Source organism: Chenopodium album, chromosome 13 (assembly GCF_948465745.1).
Source record: "Chenopodium album chromosome 13, dcCheAlbu1.1, whole genome shotgun sequence".
NCBI classification, from domain to species: domain Eukaryota; kingdom Viridiplantae; phylum Streptophyta; class Magnoliopsida; order Caryophyllales; family Amaranthaceae; genus Chenopodium; species Chenopodium album.
Window position 1 is genome coordinate 51,310,691 of NC_137846.1, and position 27,837 is coordinate 51,338,527.

The 27,837-nt window shown below is 34.3% G+C and overlaps 4 protein-coding genes across 4 annotated transcripts; 3 read left to right on the forward strand and 1 right to left on the reverse strand.

The window, feature by feature from the left end:
* The first annotated feature begins 5,644 nt into the window (after positions 1 to 5,644).
* Positions 5,645 to 7,290, forward strand: LOC145575691 (F-box protein At4g09920-like). The gene is made up of 3 exons (XM_081633514.1): positions 5,645 to 6,487; positions 6,707 to 6,874; positions 6,946 to 7,290. The coding sequence occupies exons 1-3, from the start codon at positions 5,645 to 5,647 to the stop codon at positions 7,288 to 7,290; spliced, it is 1,356 nt and encodes a 451-aa protein (XP_081489640.1).
* A 4,808-nt stretch (positions 7,291 to 12,098) lies between these two features.
* Positions 12,099 to 12,713, forward strand: LOC145575692 (F-box/FBD/LRR-repeat protein At4g26340-like). Its single transcript, XM_081633515.1, has one exon. The coding sequence runs from the start codon at positions 12,099 to 12,101 to the stop codon at positions 12,711 to 12,713; it is 615 nt and encodes a 204-aa protein (XP_081489641.1).
* A 3,384-nt stretch (positions 12,714 to 16,097) lies between these two features.
* On the forward strand, positions 16,098 to 17,125 carry LOC145575693 (putative F-box/LRR-repeat protein At4g15060). The gene is made up of 2 exons (XM_081633516.1): positions 16,098 to 17,023; positions 17,083 to 17,125. Exons 1-2 carry the CDS (start codon positions 16,098 to 16,100, stop codon positions 17,123 to 17,125), a joined length of 969 nt encoding a protein of 322 aa, XP_081489642.1.
* Positions 17,126 to 25,610: 8,485 nt separating this feature from the next.
* Positions 25,611 to 27,083, reverse strand: LOC145575694 (FBD-associated F-box protein At5g56370-like). Its single transcript, XM_081633517.1, has 3 exons — positions 26,250 to 27,083; positions 26,003 to 26,155; positions 25,611 to 25,895 (listed from the first exon to the last, which is right to left on the reverse strand). Exons 1-3 carry the CDS (start codon positions 27,081 to 27,083, stop codon positions 25,611 to 25,613), a joined length of 1,272 nt encoding a protein of 423 aa, XP_081489643.1.
* Between the last annotated feature and the right edge of the window lie 754 nt (positions 27,084 to 27,837).

Here is a 27,837-nt window from a genome sequence, read left to right on the forward strand (position 1 = left end):
ATTTTCATCAAAAGACTTGTACCGATGGTGGTGTATTTTTTGTTTCAAAATTAGTAACCTCCGTACCTTGGCGCAACAATTAATTTGAGATCTAAGAATCCATAAAGTTGCTTTTTTTACTCTTTTCTTTTATTTTTATTACTACATAGAGTCCATACTTCCTATTCGGAATTCTCTATCTTTTGATGGACAATCTTGTACTCCCTCCGTAATTTATTACTTGCTTTTTTTTTTTTTTTTTTTTTTTTTTTTTTTTTTTGCGCTCGTTTTATTATTACTGCTTCATTTTCTCACACTAGTGGTTGTTCTCATTATATTTAATATTTTTTTCCATATTATCTCTCCTTTCCCCTTAAGTGGAATGTTAAACATTTTTGTTTTTTTTTTTAAGATTTTTTTCCCAACTAATCCTACTTCCATCAAATTATACACGTATTACTTTGTACTATTCCTCTTAAAACCTTGCTCGTGAATAAATAAATTGGAGCAAGTAATAAAATAGTAGCTTTGTGAGTTTAAAAAAAATAATACTACGTAATAAATAAATAAATCAGCTTTTTGGGTTTTTTTTTTTCCAAGTAATAAACCCATGAGAAAGACAAAAGAAAAACAAAGATAGTGAGTTGACCTAGCTATGACAAAAGACAGCAGTCAGACTTTGGTTTGAGAGTGAGAGACAGAGATCTTGTTCACGAGTCCAACCACCAGCCGCCAATCGACGGCCAGTCGATCACCATGAATTCCCGCTTCCGATTAGTCCCGCTTCCCAATCCCTATTCCCCAATTACGTAAGTTCTAACCCTAAATCTTAAATCTTAATTAAAATCATTTTTTTCCAAGTTATCATCTTTAAGTTTAATTGTTTGTAAGGTCTAAGCCCTATATTGTTAGAGTTGTAAATTCTTAATTGTTTAAGTTTTGTTAGGTTGTTTGATGATTTAGATCATATATTCGTGTTATTGTATGATCTGATAGGGTTATGACGACAATTTTTATAATTGATTGATATTTTTCAATTTAATTAGGACATTTCAAATAATCACATAATTTCTTTGCTTCTCTTATTTCATTTGAATGTCACAATTTATTTTTTTTAATTATCGGATTAATTGTCATACCCCGCATGTATTGACGTCGGTTAAGGAGAATTAATAATAATAATAAAAAATTTAGCAATAGGAAAATTTGTAAATATTAAGTCAAGCTTTTGGCCATTCGATTTTATTATGTCAACCACCTTTTTGATTATTTATGAACACGTTAATCTTGTAATATCATTAATTTTTATTACGTTTAAATTAAAAATGGCTTGCAAAATAAAAAAAAAAAAAAGTTAACAGCTTACATGGACTATTAGATGAAGGTAAAAAGGCTTATCTATTTTTTTTTTTAAATCCACAACTATTTCACCTTTTTCATGTTCTTCTTCCCCATTCTTCCTCTTCCTCGATTTTCTTATTTCAGAATTAGGCTAAAATAAAGCCACAATTTGTTGTTTAATATTCTATCCTCCCTTGAAAAAAACCCCTAATAATTCAATTTAAAATTCAAGTGTGATTCGAAGAGGATGATGAGAAAAGAGGTGGATTGGTTGTGGTGGGTTGGTGGTGTGTACATGTGGTTTTGGGTTTGCTAGTGTGAACATGCGTGGTAACGAGTGAGCAGTGGTGAGGTTGGGCTGTGGCCTGTGGGTTTTAGAATAAGAGGAAGGAATAAAAGAGTATGTTTAATGGTTATGAAAGGAAGAATGGAGATAATAAGAAGATTGTGAATTTGCAATTGAAGTTAAATGCCAATATTTTATCTCAAAATTTCAGAAATGATAAAGGATTTACTCCCGATAAAAAAAATGTAACAAAAATTAATGCTACTTTAATGTTAACATGCTCAGAAAAGGATAACATTATAAAAGCGGATCAGACCTATAAAAGGTTGACTTAATATTTACGTACTTTTTTTTTTTAAAACAATAATACGGAGTATTTACGTATTTTCCTTAGCAATAAATGACATTTTTACTACTTGTATTACTTATGTTTAAGCCTATATTTATTTTCTCTTAAATACAATTGCAGCCTACATTTAGGCTCTATTTGTTTTGAAATGAAAGTATGTCACATATTCCTCTTTATTTCTTACAACTCATATTTTGCATGTCATTCTACTCCTCCCTTCCACTTTTAATTCCCTCTTCCTTTACAATTTTTCTTTAGTAAGTATATAAAGGAAACTATTTTTACAATTGTGTTTTCTCTTGGAAATTATTTTTCATGAAAAATTGTTTTTCAAAAAAATTATTTTCTGTTAATACAAATGGAGCCTTAATGCTCCTCAGTCAATCATTCCTTCCCTCCTTCCCTGTTACCTGGTTCTCTTTCCCCCCAAAAAACTTCATTCTTACAATCTTATTATACTGTAAAATTTTGATTAAAAAAAAAAAAAAAAAATACACTTCATTCTTACAATCTTACCATACATAAAACTGCATGCCAAAATTTTATTGTCTTTCACCCATCAATCAACAAGCTAAGCCACTGCAATAAATTATTGCCAAATACTATCAAGGTCTTGTCGTCGAAAATTAAATAACACCCAAAGCATCAAGTTGTTGTAGATTATCATAATCATGACTTTCCCGAAAGGGTTGATAGGGTTTTTGGTATATAATTGATGGCGAAGCCAGTGATTATTGTTGTCCCAATGATGCGGTGCTTCCATGTGTGAAAGAGGGCCCTTTTTTTTGTGACCTGGTTGTGTATTGGCGGTTGGGACTATGGAGGGGGCGGGTGGTGGTTGTTGTGGTGTCTACTGTCTAGAGGTAGTGATGTGTTAGGAGATGAAAATTGGTGTTAATCAAGGGGCGAAGCCAGGAATTAAAACCTAAGGGGGTCGAGACTTATATGAACTGAAATACTATAGCCTTTTCTACACTCGTTATATATTTTCCATTAGTATTGATCATTTTTTTTTACTAACAATATATATATTTTTATAAAATAAAATTACTATTATGCAATAAAATAAATTGATTGTACGTAATGTGATTAAACTCAATGTATGATTCAAGTAAACTGTTTATATAACAGATACTAATTAATCATTTTTTTTACTAACAATATATATATATTTTATAAAATAAAATTACTATTATGTAATAAAATAAATTGATTGTACATAATATGATTAAACTCAATGTATGATTCAAGTAAACTGTTTATATAACAGATAGTAATTATTACGAGTATTACATATGAGGCGGCCCAGGTTAATAATTGTGCTAAACTTGGGCTGTTTATAACAGGACATTTTCGTCCTTTCACGTTAAAAAGTAAGGGTGAAAATGTCCAAGGCAAAATTTGAACATAACTGCGCTGCTGTTATGTTGCTGTTAACTTGTTTTGCTTAACCCTGGTTAGTTGCTGTCACACCTACCCAAACACAGCAGACTTTAACGACACATGTCTTCTCCTTCTTCACTTTCCATTGAATTTCTCTCTCCTCCCTTACAAGTACCCACCATTGCACCATGATTCCATGAAACAGGAGCAACTTTAACAACAAGGAGGCAAACCTTAAAGCAAGCACCACAACCAGCACCTCCTTTGAAAAGGGAAGGAAGGCCAGAAGCGAGTAGTCCGTCATTGAAATTCCAAGCTAAAGGTCCATAACCACAACTAACACCAACCTTAACCCATCTTTTCAGATGGCCATTTCGCGGCTTCGCCGCTATATTTAACGAAAATCCTAAGAACATGGGAGAAATTAAGGGTATGGTTAATCCTAAAGGATAAGCGTTTTTCGTTTTCTTGTGCTTTCCCTCCTCCATTGAAGTTGCTAGATTGAGGAATTGAAATTCTATGATCAACGACTAATACTAGTACTAAATTGTGAAACTGAAATTCGATGGTGGAGAGGAAACTCAAAGGCCGCTTCAATGGGGTACTATGGCGGGGAGAGAGAGAAAACTCAAGGCTGCTTCAATGGAGTACTATGACAGCCGTAAGGAGAGAGAAAAAGTGATATTAGAGGTAGTAAAAGCTTAACTCAAGTATAATTACCATGGTTGGGAGTGAGAGTTACCGTGGTTGGGAGCTAACGGACGCTGTATCCTGCCGTTAGATTGTTTGTTTGTGGACAGTGCAAATGTCAAATGCTTTAGTATGCTTTATTATTGTTTATTGTCTATGCACGGACTCCAATGCAATATAATTACAAAAATGCCATGTGCTAAACTTGGTATATTTAGCACAGTTATAAACTTGTATTTTCCCATTACATATATCAATGGTCAAATCTTTACAATATGCTAATAAGTACAAAATTTTGATGGATTATAATTAAATAGAAAATAAAAAAGGAGAAAATATTATAGTATAGTTAATTTCAACAAGTTGTTCTTAACTCATAGGGCTAGTGATTAAGATTGAGACCCTGTGTACTATGTCACTAGTTCGATTTTTTCTTTCTACATTAGTATTATATATGTATTGCCTTTGTGGCTTATATATGTGAGCTAAAAAGAATGAAGATAAACATAGGATTTTTTTTATATATATATTTTTGGTGTGAAGGAAAAATTCATATAAGAAATATTAAAAAAACTAATAAAAGAAAATTTGGAATAAATTTAAGTAGAATATTGAAGGGGTAGACAACCAACAAGAATCAAACCAAGGACATCCATACTGTTGTTCATAGGTGTCACTTACCGCTAAGCTACAGATTACACAACTATATTTGTAATCAAATTTATTTTTTATCATAATTTTTGAAGGGGGCTAGCTATGACAATCAAGGACTTAGTATTTGGGACACGGGGGCCGGGCCTCCACCACCTCTCCTTTGTTCCACCCTTGTGTTAGTCGTCTGTGGTGATTGGTGGTAGGTTTTGTGGTAGCATCAATAATTTGCGATATACAATATAGGAATATATCAATATAGACTGAGAAAGAAATATGTAGTTGTAAACTATAAAAATTCAAACCTGCAATATATAAATAAAGAGGTAAGAAAATATACGAAAATAATTATTTTTATTTATAATTTGTGGATTACAACTCTCGTAGATTTCTTGATTCCTCTCTCCAAAGGGTTAGGGTTTTGATATTTGTTTATAGTACGGGGCCTTGTCGGCTTAATCCATACTATGTACCTACAATGTTTGGTAGTAGGGAGGAGATGGAGTCTTTGTGACTTGTTCCATCTGAGCCTCCTTAAACCCTAGAAACGACCTTCTTTATATAGAGTGTCGTAGAGTAAAAGATAACAATTTATAAGATTCTGAAGATAAATATCTTATATTTTTTGATATTATCTCCTAATTTAAATATATCTAACACCTAATAATTAACAAAATTTCGGTGTCAACACTAGTAATTTAAATGCAAGCATGGTTAATTATGAAAAAGAAAGTGAATTAAATGCGATGCTACTTTGAAAACTATAAAGATTTTTTTTGTTATAGTATAATTAAATATCTAGGACTAAATTGGTGCTTATTAGCGGGATCTTTATGATTTAATCCAATCTAATCTTGTCCTTGTATAGATTCAAGTATATGTTTCTATTTTCCTTTCATATATATTCTTGTATTTAAGAGAAAAATATTCTAAGCCTTTTCTTTCTCTACTGCAGAGAATCGACAATGGCTGAGGGTGACAGGATTAGCAGATTGCCGGATGTCCTCCTCTCCTTCATCTTATCGTTTTTGTCAACCAAAGAAGCAGTTGCTACTAGCACACTATCCAAAAGGTGGGAATCCATTTGGACTAAAGTCCCTGCGCTAAACTTTTCATTTAATTCATCAGGTTCTGTCCACGACTTCAAAGCGTTTGTGGATAGAGTCTTGCTCTGTAATGATTCACCTTCATTAAGGCTTTTTAAGCTTTCTGGCTTATCAAAGAAACAAATCAAGGACTACCATTATCATTCATGGATTAGGAATATATTGCGACGGGATGTTGATGAGATAGATGTTGTACATGTCGGGGGAATACTACCAGCTGGGACTTTTTCGAGTAAGAAACTTACGGTGCTGAAATTGTTCGGCTTAATAACCCCATTTCGGGGTTCAGTTCATCTACCAAGTCTCTTGATTCTGCACTTAAAATTCATTGGATTTACAGACAATTTGCCTTTGAAAAATATCTTGATGAGCTTACCTCTGCTTGAAGAATTGGTTTTATTTGAGTGCTCGGGATCACGAAATATGTGTTTCTATTCTTCTTCTCTAAAGAGATTGGAAATCATTGAGCAAATGGCGTTTCCAGAAGAAGAACAGAATATAATAGATTGTCCAAGACTAGAATACCTTCAGATTTATAATGGCCAATTTTCTAAGTATGCGTATGGAGATATGCCTGCTTTGACTCAAGCTGGACTTCATGTCGGACTAGGCTCTAAGGAACGCTATGATGTTGAAGTGATTAGCCTCCTTAAACATGCTTCTAACCTCAAGACTTTGAAATTAGATATTGCGACGAAAAAGGTAAGCAATATACTCTACTTTTTTTATTTTTTTATGTAAAACTTATTCTGCTATCTATCACTATTTTTTTTGTTGGTGTTCCATCTGGCTTACCCTTTAAGCTAATCTGGATTCGAGGCTCAGTTTTAGGTGGTTATGTTCCAATCCTCTTCTAATTCTGTCACTAATATCTAATAGAATTTTCTGATTTAATTTATTTTGCATCTAATTAATTTTTAGCCTGCTCCTGGGTATACTGAGCGTGATCAAGGCCTCTTGTTTCCAAACTTGACCCATGTGATCGTGGACTACGACTTTAGTTCAACCAACTGCTCAAACTTTTCATGGCGGTATCTTGTGTTATGGATATTGCAATGTGCTCCTAATATCGTCTCTTTTGATTTCTCGGTAAGTTTGCTATTTTAATTAATCTCGAATGTTTCCAATAATTTCAATGGTTAATATCCTTGGTACTTCAGAGTGAAGCTGGCAAATATGGAAAAAATATACGTTTGGGGGGATTCCTACCACACCTAGGTCAGCTAGAGCTAGAGGAATTCCTTCCACAGCTACCAACACCTTCAACTTTACCCAAATGTATGTTTCCAACCCTTGAAGTCGTGAACGCCACCTTGTTGGATGTGGCTGATGCTGATAAAATACTGCTGGAATACCTGTTGAACAATGCTGTAAACTTGAAGGTGGTCAGAATCAATTTCAAGGGTAGTAAGGTTGATGCAAACAACAAGAATGCAATAATTGGATGGCTAAACGAGGTTCCTAGGGCCTCATCCGAGTGTAAACTAATAGTTTCTCCTCCTTAATGCCAGGTATGTCGTCTGTTTTTGTTAAATTTTTGTTGTAAAATTGGTATACCACTGATAATGTGTGTTAAAATAACATTACAACAACATAACGGAAAGCTAACCTTTAATGTCATCACTTGCAGGGATTTGCTTAAAATTGTGTCGTAGATTGAGCTATCTTTTGAGGAAAAGACTACCAACAAGCTAGCAGATATTTTGGCTAAGGAATCAAGGAACGAAAACATTGATATTTTGTTACCAGACTTTCTATTTATCTACCCCTCTCCCGGTCTGTATTAATGCATATAACTTGGACAAACTTGAAACTACTCTTGCTGAAGCCTGAAGTCTCTCTGAACTTTTATCTCCGCCCGGGTATGATCGGGGTAAACTATTTATTAATCTATCTGTTTTTCTCCCCCCTCACCCCCCACCCCCCCCCCCCCCCCCCCCCCAAAACACACATTTTATGACGTTTTTAAGGTTTGCACATAATGCATGTCTCATATTAGTCATATGCCTTGGGAAAGTTGTGTGTTTTGGTTGTGACCTTGTGGGATATGAGTATATGACTTATGTTGGATTCAAAGATTTGACTTCAATTTTCCACCATTGACCATGACGTGTATGTCATACTCGCATGATTTATGCGTATACTCCGTATAAAAAGTTATTCTCATTATTTGAGTTTATCTAGGCGCATAGGGCATATGGCTTATGTGTTTTGCATGCATATAGAAGGGTAACTTGGGATTCGGTGGTACATCTTATCTATTTTAACGGTATTGTGGTACATTTTTGTGTACTATTATGCATGTATAATGTACCATTAAAATATAGGTTGTCTGAATAATACTTTTTATGTATTATTATGCATGTAGTGGTACTTTTTGCCCATCATATTTCCCAGACCTGGCAAATAGGTCATTCGGGTCGGGTCACTTTTGGGTCAGCTAACATTCGGGTCGGGTATGGGTAGGGTCAATTCGGATTTCGGGTCAACTTCGGTCAGGTATCAAGCTGAGTTCGAGTCAGGTCAATTTCGGGTTGGGTATGTTCGGGCCGGGTCAATTTCGGGTCAAGTATGTTCGGGTCATTCGGGTCAGGTCAAAATCTCGCCAGGCCATGTTCGGGTTGTTTCATTTGTGAATCAAGCTCAAATCAATAATATTATGCGGAGTATATATTTTGTTATTGTTATAATAAAAACTATCAATTCAGTTTATGAGCTTAGCTACAAGTGAAGATGAACAATTTGATTTATTTTTGGTACAAGACATTTTAAGTTCAATTGTAAGGTAATTTTAGTTCGGGACATTTTGGGTATCGGGTTTGTTCGGGTCACTTTCGGGTCTCGGGTCTGTTTGGGTCAATTTCGGATCGGTCAAGATCGGGTCAATTGTATTTTCGGGTCGGGTATGGGTCGGGTCAGGTCAATTTCGGGTTTCGGGTTATTTTCGGATCATCGGGTCTGAGTCAGGATTGCCAGGTCTAATATTTCCCACCATCGCTTGTGCTCAAGTTCTCATTATTTACAAAAATACCTTCCTATTTGCAAGTGAAGTATACAGTGCCTATACTTCTCCCATTATTTTGACCCAAACCTTCAAACAATTGAAATCAATTTCAGAACATAAAATAGTATACAGGGCCTAGGCTTGGTTTTGTTTCTGATCCGTTCCCAATTAGTGAAGTAGGTTCTCGCTTATAAAGTTAGGAAGTCTTCTTATTCTTTCTATGTGCGACTTGGATTGGTTACCCCAACACATTCCAATTTTGTTTCCATGTTTTCTTGTTTATTCTCTTTTATCATATTTGATGTTTTACCATTTTTGTATAAATGTGCTGATTTCCTTTGGTGCGATGTAGAAAATCCATAATGATGGAAACTGAAGAAGCTGTTGACAGAATTAGTTGCTTACCAGATGATATACTCATTCATATCCTGTCTTTAGTACCAACAGAAGAAGCTGTTGCAGCAAGCATATTGTCTAAAAGATGTATTTACCAGATACTAAATTATCTTCAAATTTCCAAACATTTGTGGATAATGTTTTGATTCTCAATGATGCACCTTTCATACGACTCTTTAAACTTCACTTGAGGCAAAAATTCGAGGAGTTTCATGTCTGGTCATGGATCAGAAATGTGATGTAATTGGATGTTTTAGAGATCAGAATTGATTGTTTCAATAGCTGCTGAATTTCTCAAGCACTTTCACAACGTGAAGACTTTGAATCTAAAAATTTCATCAACACTGGTAAATATATCATTTCCCATTTTGACAGTTATATAATGCTTATATGTAGATTATTTTTGTAACACAATAATGTTAGTTTTTCCTTATTTTTTGGGTTTGGTTTATCATAAACATAGCATTATTCAATATTTTCTGAATTTTTAAGTTACAATGTATTACAAATCACGCATTCTTCAATGCTATCTGATATTTCATTATTTGGAATCTCTTTGCAGGCTAGTATGGTTGATGCTCAATTACAACCCTTGTTTCCTGAATTGACATGTTTAAATGTCGGTTGCTGGGATCATTTATTGCACTCTTCAGGCATAATCCTACTCTTTCAACTGTGTAAACATGCCCCCAATCTTGTGAACATGCCCCCATTATTTGATATTTCATATCTTTTGATTCTATCGTTTCTCCAAACAAATTTTGTTTTACTGATGAAAGTTTTGTCAATTAGATGGATATACTTAGGTGTTTTATGTTGATAAGTTATTGATGAAGAGCTGGTTATAGAACAAACAAGAAGAGAAAAGCCAAGAATGATAAATATTTCTGCATGTGCATCAAAAAGTCTCTTTTCCATGATAAACTGGTGATTGATTAATCTGTTTTTGTTGATAAATTAGCTTGTCATATTGTCTGTAATCACTTCAAAGAGATTACTAAAGCCAAGCTCCTTATAATGTCCAATGACATTGTTCGAGTACATCCCCTTATCACAAAAGAATAAATTTGAAATGTGTTTCTCATTATTCAAAATCAATATTTTTTTCGTCTTAGATGCTATGTTCTATGTATGGTCTGAATCTGCCTGGGTTTTTTGTCTGATAATGTTGACAGTTTATCAGGTATTCTATTGCTCCTCTGCTAAAGAATTTAGTACTTAATGTTTCAGTAAGAAGGTTATATACAATTCTGTTTACAGAGTTTATGTCTGGTTACTATGAAGTTTTCCTTGAAAAAGGATAATACTTGCTTATTTTCTGTCAGTATCAAGGACTTATTAGGAACATCAATGAATGGTGCAAGAGTGCAAAACTCCTCTTCCGGGTATACCTGAACATTTGCTTTCTATGCTTTGAGACCTTCTCATTCAGGATTCTTATTCTAACTTTCTGCCTGAAGATGTGGGATCGATACCTGGTGAAGGATGTAATTCTTTTGATGAAGCTGAAAACGAATTTTTGGTTTCATTATTCATGCTAAGATGCCAGATTGGTCTTACCTTCTGAATCATATTAATTTTTCTGGTTAAACATTAGGCGTTTTTGCATACAGAGAAACTTGCATCACATGTTACTGTGTTTAATTAATATGGATTAGGGTGACTTTGTGGATATAATTAAACTTTCTCCTTGCCTCCTTGGATATATACTGGCATGAATTTCTGGATGTCAATTTTGGCTTACAATTGAATTGTGATGCAGAACATCTCTGTTAATATGATTTAACTGTATTGTACTTGAATTCTATCCAGTTAAACTGTGACATCTTCCTATAATTCAATATCAATGCCTGAAATCTGGATGTGATTGTAAGTTTTTCTTATATCATCCAGCAGCAATGATGTTTGATTAAGCTGTCCCATGAGTAGTGAGGCCTTTTGGCTTCTTCCAATTTGTATGTATGTTATTCGCTCCCCCCATTCCAAAATACTCGTACAAGTTCATATATTAGCTTCTTGCACTCGGCTGGGTAGTTCCTTCAAAATTATGGTGGATGATGCTTCATTACTTAGCATTGCAAATTTTAAGTCCTGGATAATCAGGTTATGTTGAGGCTTGTTGAGGATTTTGAAGCCTTCTGCTCTTTGGTATATTCAGTCTTCTTCTGCTTTGTGGCAGATTCTTTTAACATCACAAAAATTAAACTTTTGCTGGAGTAAATTGTTGATGCATGCATTTTGTGATTAGTATTTTTAAGATTCCCATGATATAATTACTACTGCACTAGTATCAATCATTTGTTCATTGTATTTTTTTATTGGAAGTGTAAGAGTTTTAATTTATAGAGAAACAAATAGTATCCCAAACAAGATTCCCAACATTACCAAGGAGAGTAGAATCTGAAGAGAAAATCCCAGTCAAAGATAGCTGTTATTCAATGTACTTAGTTTTTTTTTTTTTTTTTTTTTTGAGGGATACTTGGTTAATATTCGTACTGGGTAGTCTTAACAGTTTTTTTGATCTATAAAACACCTATTGTGTTTCTGACCCATTTCATCAGAAACTCAATTTTCTGTAAGTATAGACTCTACTAGTACTGTATATTTTTAGAGGATGCCCCAGTTTCTCATAATGAGAAACGAATTCGTTTCTCATGGTGGCATTTTTGTGAATAAATCAACAACTTTTTTAACTTTATTCAACTGTGGAGCCCATAATATTGAAAAAATTGTTGATTTATTCACGAAAATGCCCCCATGAGAAACAAATTTCGTTTCTCACCATGAGAAACAGGGAATTTCCCATATTTTTATCCTTTCATATTTCTGTTTATATTTTTTTTATAGTATACTAGTAATCTCTGCTTTCTCATTTCCTTAACGTTTCTTTTTTCTACACGCAGAGAATTAATAATGGCCGAGGATGAACAGTTAGACAGGATTAGCAGTTTGCCGGATGCCCTCCTCTCTGAAATCTTATCATTTTTGTCGACCAAAAAAGCTGTGGCTACTAGCATATTGTCTAAAAGATGGGAATTTGTTTGGACCAAAGTTCCTGTGCTAAACTTTTGGGTGCGTTATTCTGATTCTGTCCACAGTTTCAACGCGTTTGTGGATAGAGTCTTGATCTGTAATGATACACGATCATTAAGGCTGTTTCAGCTTAATTGCGCCTTCAACGTACATGTCAATGCCCTCCAGTATCATTCATGGATTAGGAATATAATGCGACGGGATGTTGTTGAGATAGATCTTGAGTTAAATGGAGGAACACTACCATCAGCGACCTTTTCGAATGAGAAACTTATGGTGCTAAAGTTGACGAGTTTTGATTCCCCTCTTCGGAATCCAATTCATCTACCAAATCTGTTAACCCTACACTTGACAAACATTCAATTTTCAGATGATTTTTCTTTGAATGATATCTTGATGAGGTTGCCTCGACTTGAAGAATTATTTATTCAGCATTTTGTAAATGTCCAATACCAACACTTGAAGTTGTCAACATCAGCTTCTTTAATTTGGTGAATGCTGATAAGATACTGCTGGAATATCTGTTAAACAATGCCGTAAACTTGAAGGTGCTCAAAATCAATTTGAAGGGTAGGGTTAGTGGAACAACAATTGCTGCAATAGCAACGCTATTCAAAGTTCGGAGGGCCTCATCTGTATGTAAACTAGTAATTTCTCATTAAGAATAATGTCTTCTTACTTTTTGGTAAGAAACTAGCTAGTAATTGAGAGGACTTGTAGATTGTTACCCCTAGAAGCATTTACAAAATGCTGTATGTTACTATGTTAGCCATCTAATTCGCTTCTATTTTTGCTTTGCTTATAATTTTGCAGTAAAATTATGATGTCGTTGATGATGTTTTGAAGCTTAATGTCTCAGATGCTTTTTACAGTTTAGAGATGTACTGAGTAGTATTTAGTTTGTCAATTGAAGACCTTTGTGCCATAGATCCTGCTGGAAAAGAGAGGATTACATTCCCAATTTTATTCAGTCCATCTAATTTATAATGTAACCTCTACTCCGTACGGAGTATTATGTAATTGAAGGTGGGGAGGGGAGTAAAAAAATATTGGTATCCAAATTTTGCCCTATCCAAAATATCCCTAAAATCTAAAAAATGAAATGTAGTAAAAGAATGGTGTCCAAATTTTGTACTATCCAAAATATCCCTAACATTTAACATATTATGTGGCATACATAATTTCTTAAGATTTCTTTTTTATTTTTAATTTTATTATAAATGCAAATTGGTTCTTAGCAATCCCAACTATAGCCAATGTATATGTAGAATAATAGGATCCAATGTATTTGCTTTCAGCATAGCCAATATATGTAAAATGAATAAAAGTTTAAATATAAATAAAAGTTATCTATGTTTTCACATTAAAAAATATTCAGTTTAGCAATATTTAATGAAATTAATATCAATTAATTAAAACTATAAAAATAAGTTCAATTCCGTAAAAATTATTTTAGTAGGAACTAACAGCTACACTGTAGCAATGACTGAGGGCCTGTCACTTCAGCTTAGTTTCAGTTCAGTTCAGCTTCATTCAGTTCAGTACAGTTCTTAATTTCCTTCTCACATAATATATTCATTTCAGCTATATTCAGTTCAGTTTAGCTCCAATCAGTTCACTTCAGTTCAATCCAGTTCAACTCCAATCAGTTCAGTAAATGTGAACAAGCCCTGAGTAACCCCTATACCATTAACGAATTAATTCTTATGATAATTGGCCACACGGTGTGGTCATTATTCATTAAAACATATTAATCTAAAATTATATTGTATGGAAGTATCTTGTAAAAATATCTAGTATGTGATGTAAAAAAATTTGTAGGTAGAAAATTAGGTAGAATTATGGAGAACTAGAAAGAATTATCTAAAGTAGGAAACTAGGAACAAGTAACCGACATTCTACATCTATATACATACGCACTATTAGATTATGTATGCAATATAATAAGAAAAAACATTATCCAAATTAATAAAAGTCAAAATTTTACATTGCTCCCTTCTCTTTTCAAACTTAAATCTAGTTCAGTAAAAATTATTAAAGATCAACAAAAATTAATTTTAGTTTATTAAAAATAATTCTTGTTCAACGAAAAAAATAGGGTGGAATCAACCTGACCTTATCTTAATTTACGCAAACTGTTTTGATACACTCGATCGCATGATCATTAAGAATGTTAAGGTATTCTATTGTTTTCTTGTTATAAAACAACTTTTTCCAGATAAGGGTCATTATATTGGGGTCACCATGTATAACTATGTATGACCCAAATTTTCAGGTTGAATTTTCCCTTTTGCTGATGGGTCATTATATTTGGGTCAGATGGCCATAATTGAATAACTTCATTTTTTTTTATGAATAAGTATATAACTTCAATTTCATTACACTCTTATGAACGATTATTTAATAATAATTTAACATTCTTAGCAGGTATATGTTATCCTGATCTTGATTGTGTTTTAATGGATAAAACCCTAAAACAATCCACTATTCTTGTAATATTTTAAAAGTTATCCCAATTTAATTGAAAATTACCCTAAAATTGCTTAACGTGGTGGTTTTAAAAAAAATAAAAAAAATAGGGAGTAATATTAATAATCAATAGATAGATACTAACTAGTCTCCACCTTTTAATTTTCCATAGAAAATCTGAGTAATTATAGAGTCTAATTAGTTTCAAAACTTTGTAAATTTTTAATGGGTTTTTCTAAGCTATGCCCCCAAGTTTTTCGGTTTCTAAATTGTGCTCATGCATTTTCAAAGTTATAAGCTGTGTCCTCCATCTCACAATATTTTATCAACAATACTCTTTGACAACCATATCCGTTAACGAAAGTTAAGTTATTTAATCAATAATGGTGTCGCGGCGTTATTAATTTGACACGTGTCCCGTTCTAATTGGTTTAACACTTTAAAAAATTTTAAAAATTAGAAAATAAAATAATAATAAAAGGTTATTGTTAACGTCAAAGGTTATTGTTGAAACCGAACAAGTTTGGGGGCATAACTTAGAAAAACCCATTTTTATTTTTTAAAAGACAAGTTTCTTATTTGCAATTTCATAATCTTGGTACTATTCGTAATTTGGTAATTACTAATTTTTCCATCTAATGATGTAGCTTTGATAATAATTTTTAGCTATTTCATATAATATTACTTTATTGTTTTGATTCTTTGATTAATTGACCCATCACTTCAAATACGTTTTTTATGTGATTTGTTGAATTTCTATAATTAATTTCACTCTAATATTTGGTTTATTTGGTTATAATAATATTGCTGCAAATATTTGGTATATTTTCCCATTAACTAGCTAAGTTATTAATTAATTTTCCTTGTTATTTATGTTTTGAAATCTAGAAATTTATGTACTGCAGTATAAAAATGGCAGTTGATCGATGATCAAAGCTTATTTTAGGGATTTCTTTGCCTAAACTCGTAAATTTTGCTGCATATAAGTTGTTAGTGATTTCATACCTGATATGTTACTTAGTTTTCTTAGATGTAAGTTAGTAACAATTCTATCTCACTTCAAACTGAAAGTTATGTACAACTAACAGTTATTGTGAATTTGTACTTTTATTGTTATGTTTACTGGACTATAGCATATGAACTATGTACTGCTCAGTTAGTTTCATAGTGTTTGTGGTGCTCCATGATTTTACGCATATTGATATTTGATAGAAGTAAAATTGAATCAGTAAGAATGAACATTAGTCGAATTGTGCATATTGATGCACGAAAAGAAAGAGTAATTATGTGTTGCAAACTTGCAGTTCTGCGTTACTGTTCTGCTTTAAAATCGAATAGCTCCTTGTAATCACAATTTCTTAAGAGTTAAGACTGATACTCCGCATCAAAATTTCATGTTTACGCAGAGAGATGATTCATTCAGAGCATCAGTCACCTTCGAAGCTAGCTGCAGTTGTCGACTCTGAATCTGTAGATCGGATCAGTGAATTACCTGACAAACTCCTGTGTCATATCTTGGCATTTCTGCCAACAAGAAGTGCTGTAGCTACTACTGTATTATCCAAGAGATGGAATCTGGTTTGGATAAATATTCCAGTCCTCGATTTCACTGAGCTTCCATCTTCAATGATAAACTCGGACAAGACAGACATTGTCTTCAACAAAGAGCAGTATGTTAGTTTTAAAAATTATGTGAACAGGATTTTACTCCTTAATGGTGCCCCGTGTATAAAACGTGTCCACTTTGAGGTCTATGAGGAGTTTGCTCGTTCACACTTTAAGGAATGGATGTTAGTTTTAGCTAGGCGCTATGTTCAGGAGTTTTTCCTTACTTCTAAAGATCTCGTGGTTGATTTAAGTTCATCCTTTTTACTTGCTAAAGAGAAGCTTGTTGTCTTAAATCTAGAAGGCTATATTGAGCTCTCCTTACCGTCTTCAGTCCATCTTCCCTGCCTTCAGTATCTTTCTCTTACAAACATCATTTTTGTAGATGAGCATGATCCTTTGACTAGCCTCTTATCCGGTTGTCCTGTCCTTGAAACGCTGAATATTGATCATTGTGAGGGACCTGAAAAGATTTCAGTGTCATCTTCTTCAGTCAAAACACTAAGAATTTTATCAGTGAATCACAAAAAAGAAGCAATCCTCATTAAAGCACCAAATCTGGAAGTCCTTCACCTATCGATTGGGATCAAGCAATCTGTGGTGGATGATCTACCATCGCTGGTTGAAGCAAGACTTGACATTTGGACTTCAAGTGTCAGATGGATTAAGCTTCTACAGAGAATTTGTTACACAAAGACTTTGGTTCTATATCGAATCATTCTAGATGTAAGGTGCTTTTGATTAAGTGTATTGTTTGGATTCGTATATTCTTGTATATATTCTGATGCAGGGTAATTCCAGGAGACCTGGGTAATTTCTGCCTGCAAGCTTAGATCAGGATTAGTGTCCGACTCTTTTGATTATTGAATAAAGATTGTTAGTTGCTACGAAAACAAGGCCAATAACATAACATTCTCTGCTTTTATGTATTTGCAATTTTTGCCTCTAATTCTCATTTCATAAAATGGCCTGAAATCTTTGGAGATTCTTCTAATATTATAGGCTTGAGTTTGCAGGGATCTAGTGCTCTTATCAAGATGCCGACTTTCCAAAATCTGACATGCTTGGAAGTAGGACTTACTGCCTGGTCGATTGTGCTACAAATTCTTAGACATGCTCCTAATCTTGCATCTTTCATTATACACAAGGTATATTAGCTGACCTTATACAAATCCTCTACGTTGCATTCTTATGATTTCTTTGCTGAATTAGTTATTTCTGATAATATTTTTTCATTTTCTAAATTGATTATTCCTGATTGTTGAAATGGCTGTTATGTTGTTGGCAGTTGATGTTTGATTGGCCTGATATCAAGCCAGAAAGAAAGGGGCTACGCCTTGAACGAATTGAATATTATGGCTTTGATGTGGATGAAGGTTTTAAAGTGGTAACATATTTCTTACGCAGCAGCATGCTACTCAAGGAGTTCAAAATCTATACAAGGAAATCACTAGATTCAGTGACAGAGAATGACATTCTGAAAATGCTGTTGAAGGTCCCTAGGGCCTCAAATCAATGTGAAATCACTGTTGTCAATGAAGATTATAACTGTCAGTCTGAGGACAGCGACACTGAATTGGAGGCAGACAGCAAATCAGAGTACGCTGATTCACGGTATAGGATTTACAGATTTAATTGACTCCTTTTTTTTCCTTCTACTTTGATCTTCATAAATTTATAATAATGTACTACGAGGAAGCCCCAGTTTCTCACCGTGAGAAACGAATTCGTTTCTCATGGGGGCATTTTTGTGAATAAATCAACAACTTTTTCAACTTTATTTAACTGTGGAGCCCACAATATTGAAAAAGTTGTTGATTTATTCACGAAAATGCCATCATGAGAAACAAATTTTGTTTCTCACCATGAGAAACAGGGAATTTCCCAATGTACTACCATATGACAATGCCATCAAATTTCTTGAAATTACAGTTCTGATGATTAAGTTGGCGAATGAGGATTCATACATGTGACATTTATGCATTTTCACAACTCACAAGGGTATAAAACTTCAGCTGACCGATGAAAGCTGCTGAATTTGCAAATTTTAATCAGTATTTGAAGACAGTCCTTTCCAGAAGTTCATTAGGTGTTCACCTAATTTTCAACCAGCACGAGTTTCCTTTCTGCAAATTCTAGATTCTGCCTTCCTGTTGCATTGGAGCTGAAGATCACTGGTAGAGTGGTAGTGTCTGTCAAAACATTAGTAATAATGTAACATGGTTTTACTCTTGTCTGGTGTTTTCTTCTTCTCTGTCCTAGAAAGCTAGAACTTATATTACTCCGTACTACTACATGTCAGATCAGAGTTTATTGATAATTGGTAATAAATATCTCAAATGGCGTCACAACATGATTAAGATAATTTCTTTGACACCTTATAAGACACTTGCATAACTTTTTACTCGTAGCCATTGATTTATTAAAATTGATCTTAATTTAACTTGCAATCAACCAGAGTATCATTCAATCTGATAACAGTTTAAATATCAAATACCATTAAAATGAATATAATGTTTATTTTAAAAATCGAATTCATTACTCTGTATTGTTAATCATTCACCGGAATAGCAAAGGGTGTCACTCAATAATATCCCCTCAGTCTATACATTAATTAATTACTCCGTAATACATATACACCACAACACCAATGAAAGTCAGAATGCACCAATATTAAGCTTTTCATATGTCTGCAAGTTCAATGAACTTAACCTCAGAAGTCCTATCAAATAATCTCTTCAAATGGTTCAAAGTACTACGATTTCCAATGCTCTCATTTATCAAGAACAATGAATCCTGTTACATAATTGCACTACAAGTTGTCGCCATTGGCAAGTCTGAGTTAGTTTATAAGGAAACAGTGACGAGTAACTCGAATGATAATTTGAAATATTCTGCCTATTCTCAGCATTATTATGCCAACCTCCATGTAATAGTGGAGCTTTATATATTAAGAATATCAACCACCATACTAATAGAGGTACTTCATTTCTGTACAGTACACCCCCCAATTTGAATGAATATGTTTTTCTTATATTATATTGAATTATTTTTGTATGTGAAGATTGCCATGCTTATGTAAATGTTAATCTGAATATTTCATTATCCGAGAATTTGGCTACTTATCATACCTCTTTATAGAAGTATATTCTTTGGTGTAATCTGTTCTTTTTTTTTTTCTTATTACCCTGCTGTCTCATTATTATTTTGAAGATCTAGTGCATTATTGTTGATGTCGTACGTATAATTTTTCATCATTTACAAATGATATTTTCTCTGTTCTTTGTTATTTGCAATGTTTCTGAAATTTTCCTTTATTTCGTGAATTGTAGATGGGTTGTCAGTGTTATATTAACGATTGTGATATAATTATATTGCTATTAATGTAAATACTTCACTAACCGGCCGTGTGTTCTTGCATCAAAGTGTTTAGTGCAGACATGGCGCCTGAGCCAAAGCACAATAAACCATTGAACCCAGCAGCAGTAGATCGGATCAGTAATTTACCTAGAAAACTTCATTGTCGAATTTTGGCATTTCTCCCAACAAGATGTGCTGTAGCTACTAGCATATTATCAAAGAAATGGAAATATGTTTGGACAAAGATTCCTGTCCTTGATTTCACTGATCTAACATCTTCTATGATTAGTACAGAGACTGTCTTCAACCAAGAGCAGTATGTTAGCTTCAGAAACTTTATAAACAGGACCCTTCTCCTTAATCGTACCCCATGTTTAGAACGCGTCCATTTAGAGCATGGGCATTGGTGAGGTTACTCACCATTCTCCACCTCACTTTCAACTATCTTTTTTATTTATCTTTTTTCCAAATCATCTTCCACCTCACCTTCCACTATCTTAAGCTACTAGTGTGAGTCACCTTATTTATTTATCTACAATGGTGAGGTTACTCACCATTCTCTCTCCTAACTACCCCATCATTTTATCTTTCTCACTCTTGTTTTATTTTATATTTTTTAAAACATGTATTAATCTCTATTATTTATTTGTAATTTTTGAACTTACATAATTAATTAAAAAAAGTTAGACATTTTTAATTTTTTTTCTTTTTAATTAGAGCATTATAAATAGTACAATATTAACAAAAAAAAATTTCTAATTTTTGAAATGAAAAGTACAAAAATAATACAATATATTAATAACATAGTTTATTTAGCAAAGACATCCATTAAAATTTAAAATACAATATTCATTAACAGTGACTTTTGTCATCTCTTCATTCGTTGCCGAAACGTCCTCATATATGTTCAACCAAGTCATTCTTTAGTGCAATATGGGTCTCCCTATCACGAACATTATTTCTATTTTCCATATAACCATTTAGATTGAGCCTATCCAATCGTCCACTTCTCACAGTAAATGGTTGGTTGTTGTTACTAGTTGATGATTTAGCTACATTTTGCGGTTGATCATTGATAAATTCAGTTGCATCATAATGCAAATATCCATCTCGCTCATCTTCAACAATCATATTATGCATGATAATACAAGCCATTACAATTTTCCATAAAATTTCGGTCGACCATGCTAGACTTGGTTGACGTATTATTGCAAATCGAGCTTGTAACACTCCAAAGGCACGTTCAACGTCCTTTCGATAACTCTCTTGCTTCTTGATAAATAATTTGTGCTTACCAGTTTGTGGATGTTTGATTGCTGGGATAAATGTTGCCCATTTCGGATAGATACCGTCTGTAAGATAATAACCCATATTGTATGTATTTCCGTTGACATTGAAGGTAACCTCTGGAGCTTTTTCCTCACATATATCAGAGAACACCGGCGACCGTTGGAGGACATTTATATCATTACAAGAACCCGGGGTTCCAAAAAAAGCGTGCCATATCCACAAGTCTTGCGAAGCAACAGCCTCCAAGATCACCGTTGGTACCATGAGTGTTGGTACCACTCCTATACCTTTTTTTCGCTTCACTATAGCAACCAACCCATATACTCACATCTTTATTTATTCTTGCCCACCGACTTTTAATAGATCTTAAAGTTCTAGGGCGCATGGTGGATGGATTTTCTTCTCTGGCTTGATCATAAAGGGATTTTATGTTCCTCCACATTACGGCCAAACTTTGATCAGTTGCCGTCTCTGGATCTTCAACTGCACATTCTACCCAAGCCGAAACGAGGGCATCATCTTCTTTTGCACCCCATTTTTCTGCCCTAACATTAGTGTTGCTCCCGTGGGGACCTTGAACAACATCATCATCACCAACACCATCAGCATCATCATTGGCTTGTTGTGGAACCCTTGGATCATCGGGTGGGGTTAAGTTACTGCTTCTTTCTTCCTCGGGAGTTGCTGGACTGTTTTGAATTATTTGGTTCACACCATAATGTTGCGACATTGGGAACATAAAACCGGAAGGATAATTTTGGGGAATTTGTTGCAAATTTTGGTTTAAAAATTGGTTTGAGAATTGTTAGGTGTAATTTTGGTTTGGAAATTGATTTGGGAACTGTTGTACAAATTGTTGGTTTGGATGCGTTGGTTGGTTAGGAATGTTATAAAATAACATCCTTTGAGCATTTGGATTATTAGGGTTATTTGGATCAAAATGAAAATTACTTTGAAAATTTGGAGAATTGGAAGATTGGTTATTTGGATTATTTTGAGAGGAACCACTTCCGTAATTAGGATTATTAAGATCCATAATCACAAAATATTTTTATAATGAAAAAAAGAAGAGTGAAATTTTAAGGGTGAAAAACTATATCAATATTAGGCTCTATTTATAGATAAAATTATAATTATACCGTTGGTGAAATTATTTTTTGGAAATATGTTTAAATGAAGTGAAAAATTACCGTTAGAGTAATAATATCAATACGAAAGGCTCCAAATAATAGAGCCGTTGGAGAGTTGTTGGACTAAAACAACATCTCATGCAAATGTTCAGCAATTTGGATGAGTTGTCATGTGGTAATCGGACCAACAAATAAATATGAGATTCCTTTATAAAAGAGTCAGCAAAGCCCATGCATATGCCAGTTACTCATCAGAGCATCAGCAGACGTTGCTTCCCCTCTTTGTGAGTATGTAACGAGTCACCGTATGCAATGGTAAGGTAGCTCAGAAGAAGAGAGATAGTGTTATGAGTAGGCTTGTGACTCACCAATGCCCATGCTCTTAGAGTCCTATAAGGGGTTTTCCAGAGTTCATTTTGTTGAATGGATTTCAGTTATAACTAGGCTCTTTGTTCAAGAGCTTAGTCTTACTAATAAGCATTTCCCGATCACTGTGTCCTTAGCCCGTTTTACGAATATTGAAAATCTTGTTGTCTTAAACCTAGAAGGCTTTGCTCTTACCTTGCCGACTTCACTCAATCTTGCCTGCCTTCAGCGCCTTTCTCTTACCAAAGTCACATTTCCAAAAGAGGATGACCCTTTAACTAGCCTCTTATCTAGTTGTCCTGTGCTCGATGAGCTAATTATTGATCACTGCAAGTAGGGATGGCAACGGGTCGAACTCGGAGCGGATTATGCTAAATCCGACAAGAAGTCGGATGTCGGATCTCCGACATCCGACTCCGACTCCGACTTCAATATTCGACCTCCGACTCCGACTCCGATCCGACCCGACTCCGAGTTTCTTTTACATTATTTAATATACTTTGAGATGTTGGGCTATTTGGGCCTTGACAACCCACACCCAATGCCACCATGACCCACACAAAAATCCACTATCTATTGGAGTCGGAGTCAAATAATCCGTCAAAGTCGGACATTTATCGGAGTCGGATTTTTTTCTCGGATTTTTTTTAGGATCCGACTCCGATCCTCCTCCGACTCGGAGTCGGATTATTTTAACGGAGTCGAACTCGGATTACTTTTTTCTCGGACTCGGAGCGGATTTTTTACCTCGGATCGGGGCAGAGTAGGGTCGGATTCGGACTGGATTGCCATCCCTAACTGCAAGGGGATCGAAAATTTTTCTTTGTGTTCCTCTTCAATCAAGATTCTGAGTATTTCTGCAGTGAATTATGAAAAGAAAGCAATCACTCTCAAAACACCGAATCTAGAAGTCCTTCACCTATCAATTGGGATCAAGCATTCTTTCGTGACTGATCTATCATCTCTGGTTGAAGTTATGCTAGATATTTGGACTTCAAGTGTTAGATGGATTAACTTTCTTCAGAAATTCTGTTACACACAGACCCTTGTCCTCTACCAGATTATATTAGATGTAAGTGTTGTCAGATGGATCAACATTTATTTAGACAATCTCTTTGGTGTATTCATTATGGTTGTAAGTTCTTTAAACAAAGCAAAGAAATTTGATAGTTCATTCTATGCTACATTTTATTTTCACCTTTCTAATATGTATCTAACATTGCCTTTTATTTTCAGGGTTCAATTGCGATTCTGAAGATAGTGATACTGAAATGGAAGAGTTGGACAGTGATTCAGATGACGTGACAAGGTAAAGGATGTACAGATTTATCTGACACTTGCTTTTTAAAATATATCTTATTGATTTCACTTATCAAATTTATATGACAATAACACCCAATGTTAAAATTGCTGCAGTCTTGAAGATGAAAATTTTGATTATTTGACTAGTCACAATTCCAGAATTTTTTGTTCTGTGAAGTGGTGATGATTTAAAAATTGAAGAAGATTGCTGCAAGACTTTTATGTGGATTCAGTAATCTCTCTGATGGTTTTCCTCCTACTTCGGTTTTTTGGAACAATTAATGAAAGCATGAATAAATTTGGTGTATTATGTATGTTATTTGTATTTTGTAGTAGTACTCTGTAGTTGGTATCCTTTTAACAGATCCAAGAAAAGTACGACTAAAATTTGTAGTACATTTCTTCATATATTATATGTAAGGGTGAAATTTCTTCAATAAGAAATACGGAGTATCAAATTAAGTTTTGAATGCATTAGCAAGGCCCTTATTATGTAAGCTGCATCTTGCACAGCTGTATGGATCTTTATCACCCTAAAACTGCAGCAGTTCTCAAGATATATTCCGCTATTTTCACTTGCTCTTTACACCCACAAAACTCATAAGAGTTTGATAACCTCAAGATTGCACAATATGCACTTTGGTGTAGAATTTGGGAATGGATTCCTGGAACTCATGCTAGAATTAAGCAGATTAAAAATTTAAAAGAGGGCTAATACATACCGCTAAAAATATTCATCCTTAGTAGTTATTACATTCAAACACAAGCAAACATTATCGAGCCCAAAGACTTATTGGGTAGCTGTGTTTGTGCACCACCAAGCACCAACCATGCCAAGTTCGGAGTATGATACAGCATATGCAGAACAAACAGGTCAAGTTGTGTAATACTGGCAACTGATGAGGGCACACATATTCAAGGGACTGTAGCAAAGATATAAAAGTATAATGTATGGAGCATAAAATTATCAATAGTTACGATGTACAAAGTAAACTTTTATGGTTGTTTTACCACTATATAATTGCAAAATCTTCAAGCCCAAAATTTGCTGAAGAAGCTCGAGAATTCCAGCTCCAGACTTATCACCTTTCATTTGTTTGCTAGCATAAATGTCAGCTTTGTTCAATGACTTAATATCCTTGATTCTACAGACTGAAAGTTCATTTGTTGAAGATGTTTGGTGCTTGGATGAATACATCTTGCTCCTCTGACGTCTGTCTTGGATGGAATACTAAGTTATTGAGTTCCTGACCAATTATGGAGTACTAATTTCTAAGCCTTTGCGGTCCAATTACAGAATTACGAAGCACAGGGCAAAGTTACACTTAATTGTAGAGAGGCCTATGATTCTTTCTGAAATAGTAATGGCTGATCATTTTTGCTGTTTCTCTAAATTAATTCGTGAGGGATGACCGGATGGCATTACTCTGATTTTAAGTTATCATGGTGTTGTTTAATTGAATTAACGATATTAAGCTGCGAAATCAGAGGTTGCAAACAGATTTGACAGACTTAATACCCTGGCTAACGATTGTTCATTAGTATTCTAAATAAATGCATCATACTGAACATGATATTACAGAATTTGATTTCAGCTGTTTTCCTTATTTGTTGGCTTCCCTAGCATGGATTGGATAAGACATCAAAAATTATACATACTGCTATACTCGTGAGTGCTTGATCCCGTGCTAAAGGAAAATATGCTTTGTTTGGGGAGGGTTCAGAAAAGTGAAAGCACCAAATCACAATAACCATGCATAATTTGATCATTGTGTTATGTCTGGTTGAAAGTTTGAATCAAATCTGAAGCAATTAACCAGCTATTTAAAAGATTGCTGCCTAGTAGAAACTTGAAATGCATAATAAAGACTTAAAACTGATTTTTCCCTGGGATGCATATAGTAAATTCACACATCCTCGAGACCCTTGAAACCTTGAACAGCCTAAGCAAGGCGTTCATATCATCCTCTGCATCTCGATGAACTGTATGAATCTTCATCACCCTAAACCTGCCCGCTGTTCTCAAGAAATATTCTCCCATAGTCACTTGTCCTTTAGCCCCACAAAAATCGTAAAGTTTGATAACCTTCAGAGTACTTGATAAACAATTAGGTGTTAAATATGGGTACGGGTTCCAGTACTCCGTCCAATCATCCTGAAAAATCCATACTACATTCAAGCAAATGGAAAATAGACAAATATCCTGACAGATTTGTTATAATTCAAATACATGGAAACTAATTGAAGAGACACAAAACTCACAGAGTAATTGTGCCTGTGCACGATCAAAGATGTTAGGTTTGGAGTATGATTGAGTATATGTAGCACAAAGGACAATGTACCGTCTGCTAGCTCTAAACAGGTCAAGTTGCGGAACACTGGCAACTGGTGAGGGTGGACGTTTGCAAGGGCCTGCTGCAAATTCGATAATAGATCATATCAGATATCTATCTATCAATTCTAACAAAACATAATTAAGTACACACAAGAATTGAACTCGACGATTTACATAAATTGTTGCTATAGACAGTAGCAAAGTCTTTAACCCTGCAATTTCCCAGAGAAGCTCAAGCATTCCACAATTTTGTTTGCAAACATTAATCTTAGCTTCAACCAATGAGGAAACATCCTTGATGTCATAGAACGAAACATTATCAGAAATAGATAGGTATTTGAGGTTTGGTGCTTCGATGACTATATCCTGTATTCCTGTTGTTAGCTTGAAATACATGATTTTTAACACCCTCAAGGAAGCTGAATGAATATTTAGGATCTTCATTCCTGACCAATTACGAAATACAAGTTCTCTAAGACGAGGGAAGACTGAATATACATCCAATAGACTATCCTCAAGTATGACTCCCGAAAGTTGGAGGATCTCAAGGTTTGGAAGCTTAAAATACAGAACACTAACAGGAAGACTAAATTTTCCAGTCAACTTCAAAACCCTGAGTTTCTCACTCACAAACGGCCCTTCAGCGAGCTTAGTCTCTCTGTCGATAGAACAAAGATCGACCTCCAACACATTGCGTCTCAACATAGACCAAATCCATGAATCAACATGATATTCTTCGACTACACTAACATTACTCAAGCGAAAGCGTTTGAGCACAGGTGCATCATTGAGGACCAAAGTCTTGTACACAAAAGTTATGAAAGATGACTTGTTTGATGAATCTACGAGAGCGAAATCGAGGACAGGGACTTTAGTCCAAACATATCTCCATCTCTTGGACAATACACTGGTTCTAACAGACACGTCTGTATGTAGAAAAGAGAGAATAATACAAAGAAATGTATCTGAGAGTGCACTAATCCTATCTTTCCCTTCAATCTGCACCATAGTTTCTTGGAATCAGGCTCAATAATATTTCTTGACAGAGTTATATATAGCCTAGTAACTGAAAAATTGATGATTTAGATGTGGAGATTAGATGTGGCTACTTAAGCCCAAGTGAATAATGAATGGTTTGATTCTACTAATTGTTTCACTCCCATTTAGCTCCCCTAGTGTTGTTATAGCATCTTTGTCTATTAGGTCTACAACTCTACAAGGTATTCCAAAGGCATAATTATTATCATGCGAAATCCGATGCATAACTGGGGTAGTTAAGACATTTTGTACAATAACATAAAATGATGGGATCATGTCATAGCAGTTATATTTTCAAAATTAGTACCATTATAGGCTTACAACCATTTATAATACGATTAGTACCATTGTAATATTAATGATACAATTTCACAACCTAAATACATGTATTAGTTAAAATGGTATACTATTTTAGCTATCTTTAGTGCCATTATAAGTTTGAAACCATTTATATATTACCATTCCACTTCTCAGTAGTACAATTCACAACTCAGTGGTATATAATGTTAACACTTAAAATATCTATGATAATGCCATGTTGCTTATGCATATACACCCTCCGTTTTTAAATACTTGCTCCATTTCCCCTCGATACGTATGCTGATATTAATCTTTGATCAATAATATATTTAATTATCAATAAATATAAGGGTAATGTTATATGCAGCCCTAAGCCCCTAAGGGCTGCATATGAGCATTTAATATATTCTTTTTTTAGTATTAA

What these genes read in the sequence shown, in the direction of transcription:
- LOC145575691 (XM_081633514.1), top strand. Translation starts at nt 5,645, where the DNA reads ATGGCTGAGGGTGACAGGATTAGCAGATTGCCGGATGTCCTCCTCTCC. An exon ending in TAGATATTGCGACGAAAAAG is followed by an intron (nt 6,488 to 6,706) that starts GTAAGCAATATA and finishes ATTAATTTTTAG; the next exon opens with CCTGCTCCTGGGTATACTGA. An exon ending in TCGTCTCTTTTGATTTCTCG is followed by an intron (nt 6,875 to 6,945) that starts GTAAGTTTGCTA and finishes TTGGTACTTCAG; the next exon opens with AGTGAAGCTGGCAAATATGG.
- LOC145575692 (XM_081633515.1), top strand. Translation starts at nt 12,099, where the DNA reads ATGGCCGAGGATGAACAGTTAGACAGGATTAGCAGTTTGCCGGATGCC.
- LOC145575693 (XM_081633516.1), top strand. Translation starts at nt 16,098, where the DNA reads ATGATTCATTCAGAGCATCAGTCACCTTCGAAGCTAGCTGCAGTTGTC. An exon ending in CGAATCATTCTAGATGTAAG is followed by an intron (nt 17,024 to 17,082) that starts GTGCTTTTGATT and finishes ATTCTGATGCAG; the next exon opens with GGTAATTCCAGGAGACCTGG.
- LOC145575694 (XM_081633517.1), bottom strand. Translation starts at nt 27,083, where the DNA reads ATGGTGCAGATTGAAGGGAAAGATAGGATTAGTGCACTCTCAGATACA. An exon ending in TGTCTATAGCAACAATTTAT is followed by an intron (nt 26,156 to 26,249) that starts GTAAATCGTCGA and finishes TCGAATTTGCAG; the next exon opens with CAGGCCCTTGCAAACGTCCA. An exon ending in TGCACAGGCACAATTACTCT is followed by an intron (nt 25,896 to 26,002) that starts GTGAGTTTTGTG and finishes TGGATTTTTCAG; the next exon opens with GATGATTGGACGGAGTACTG.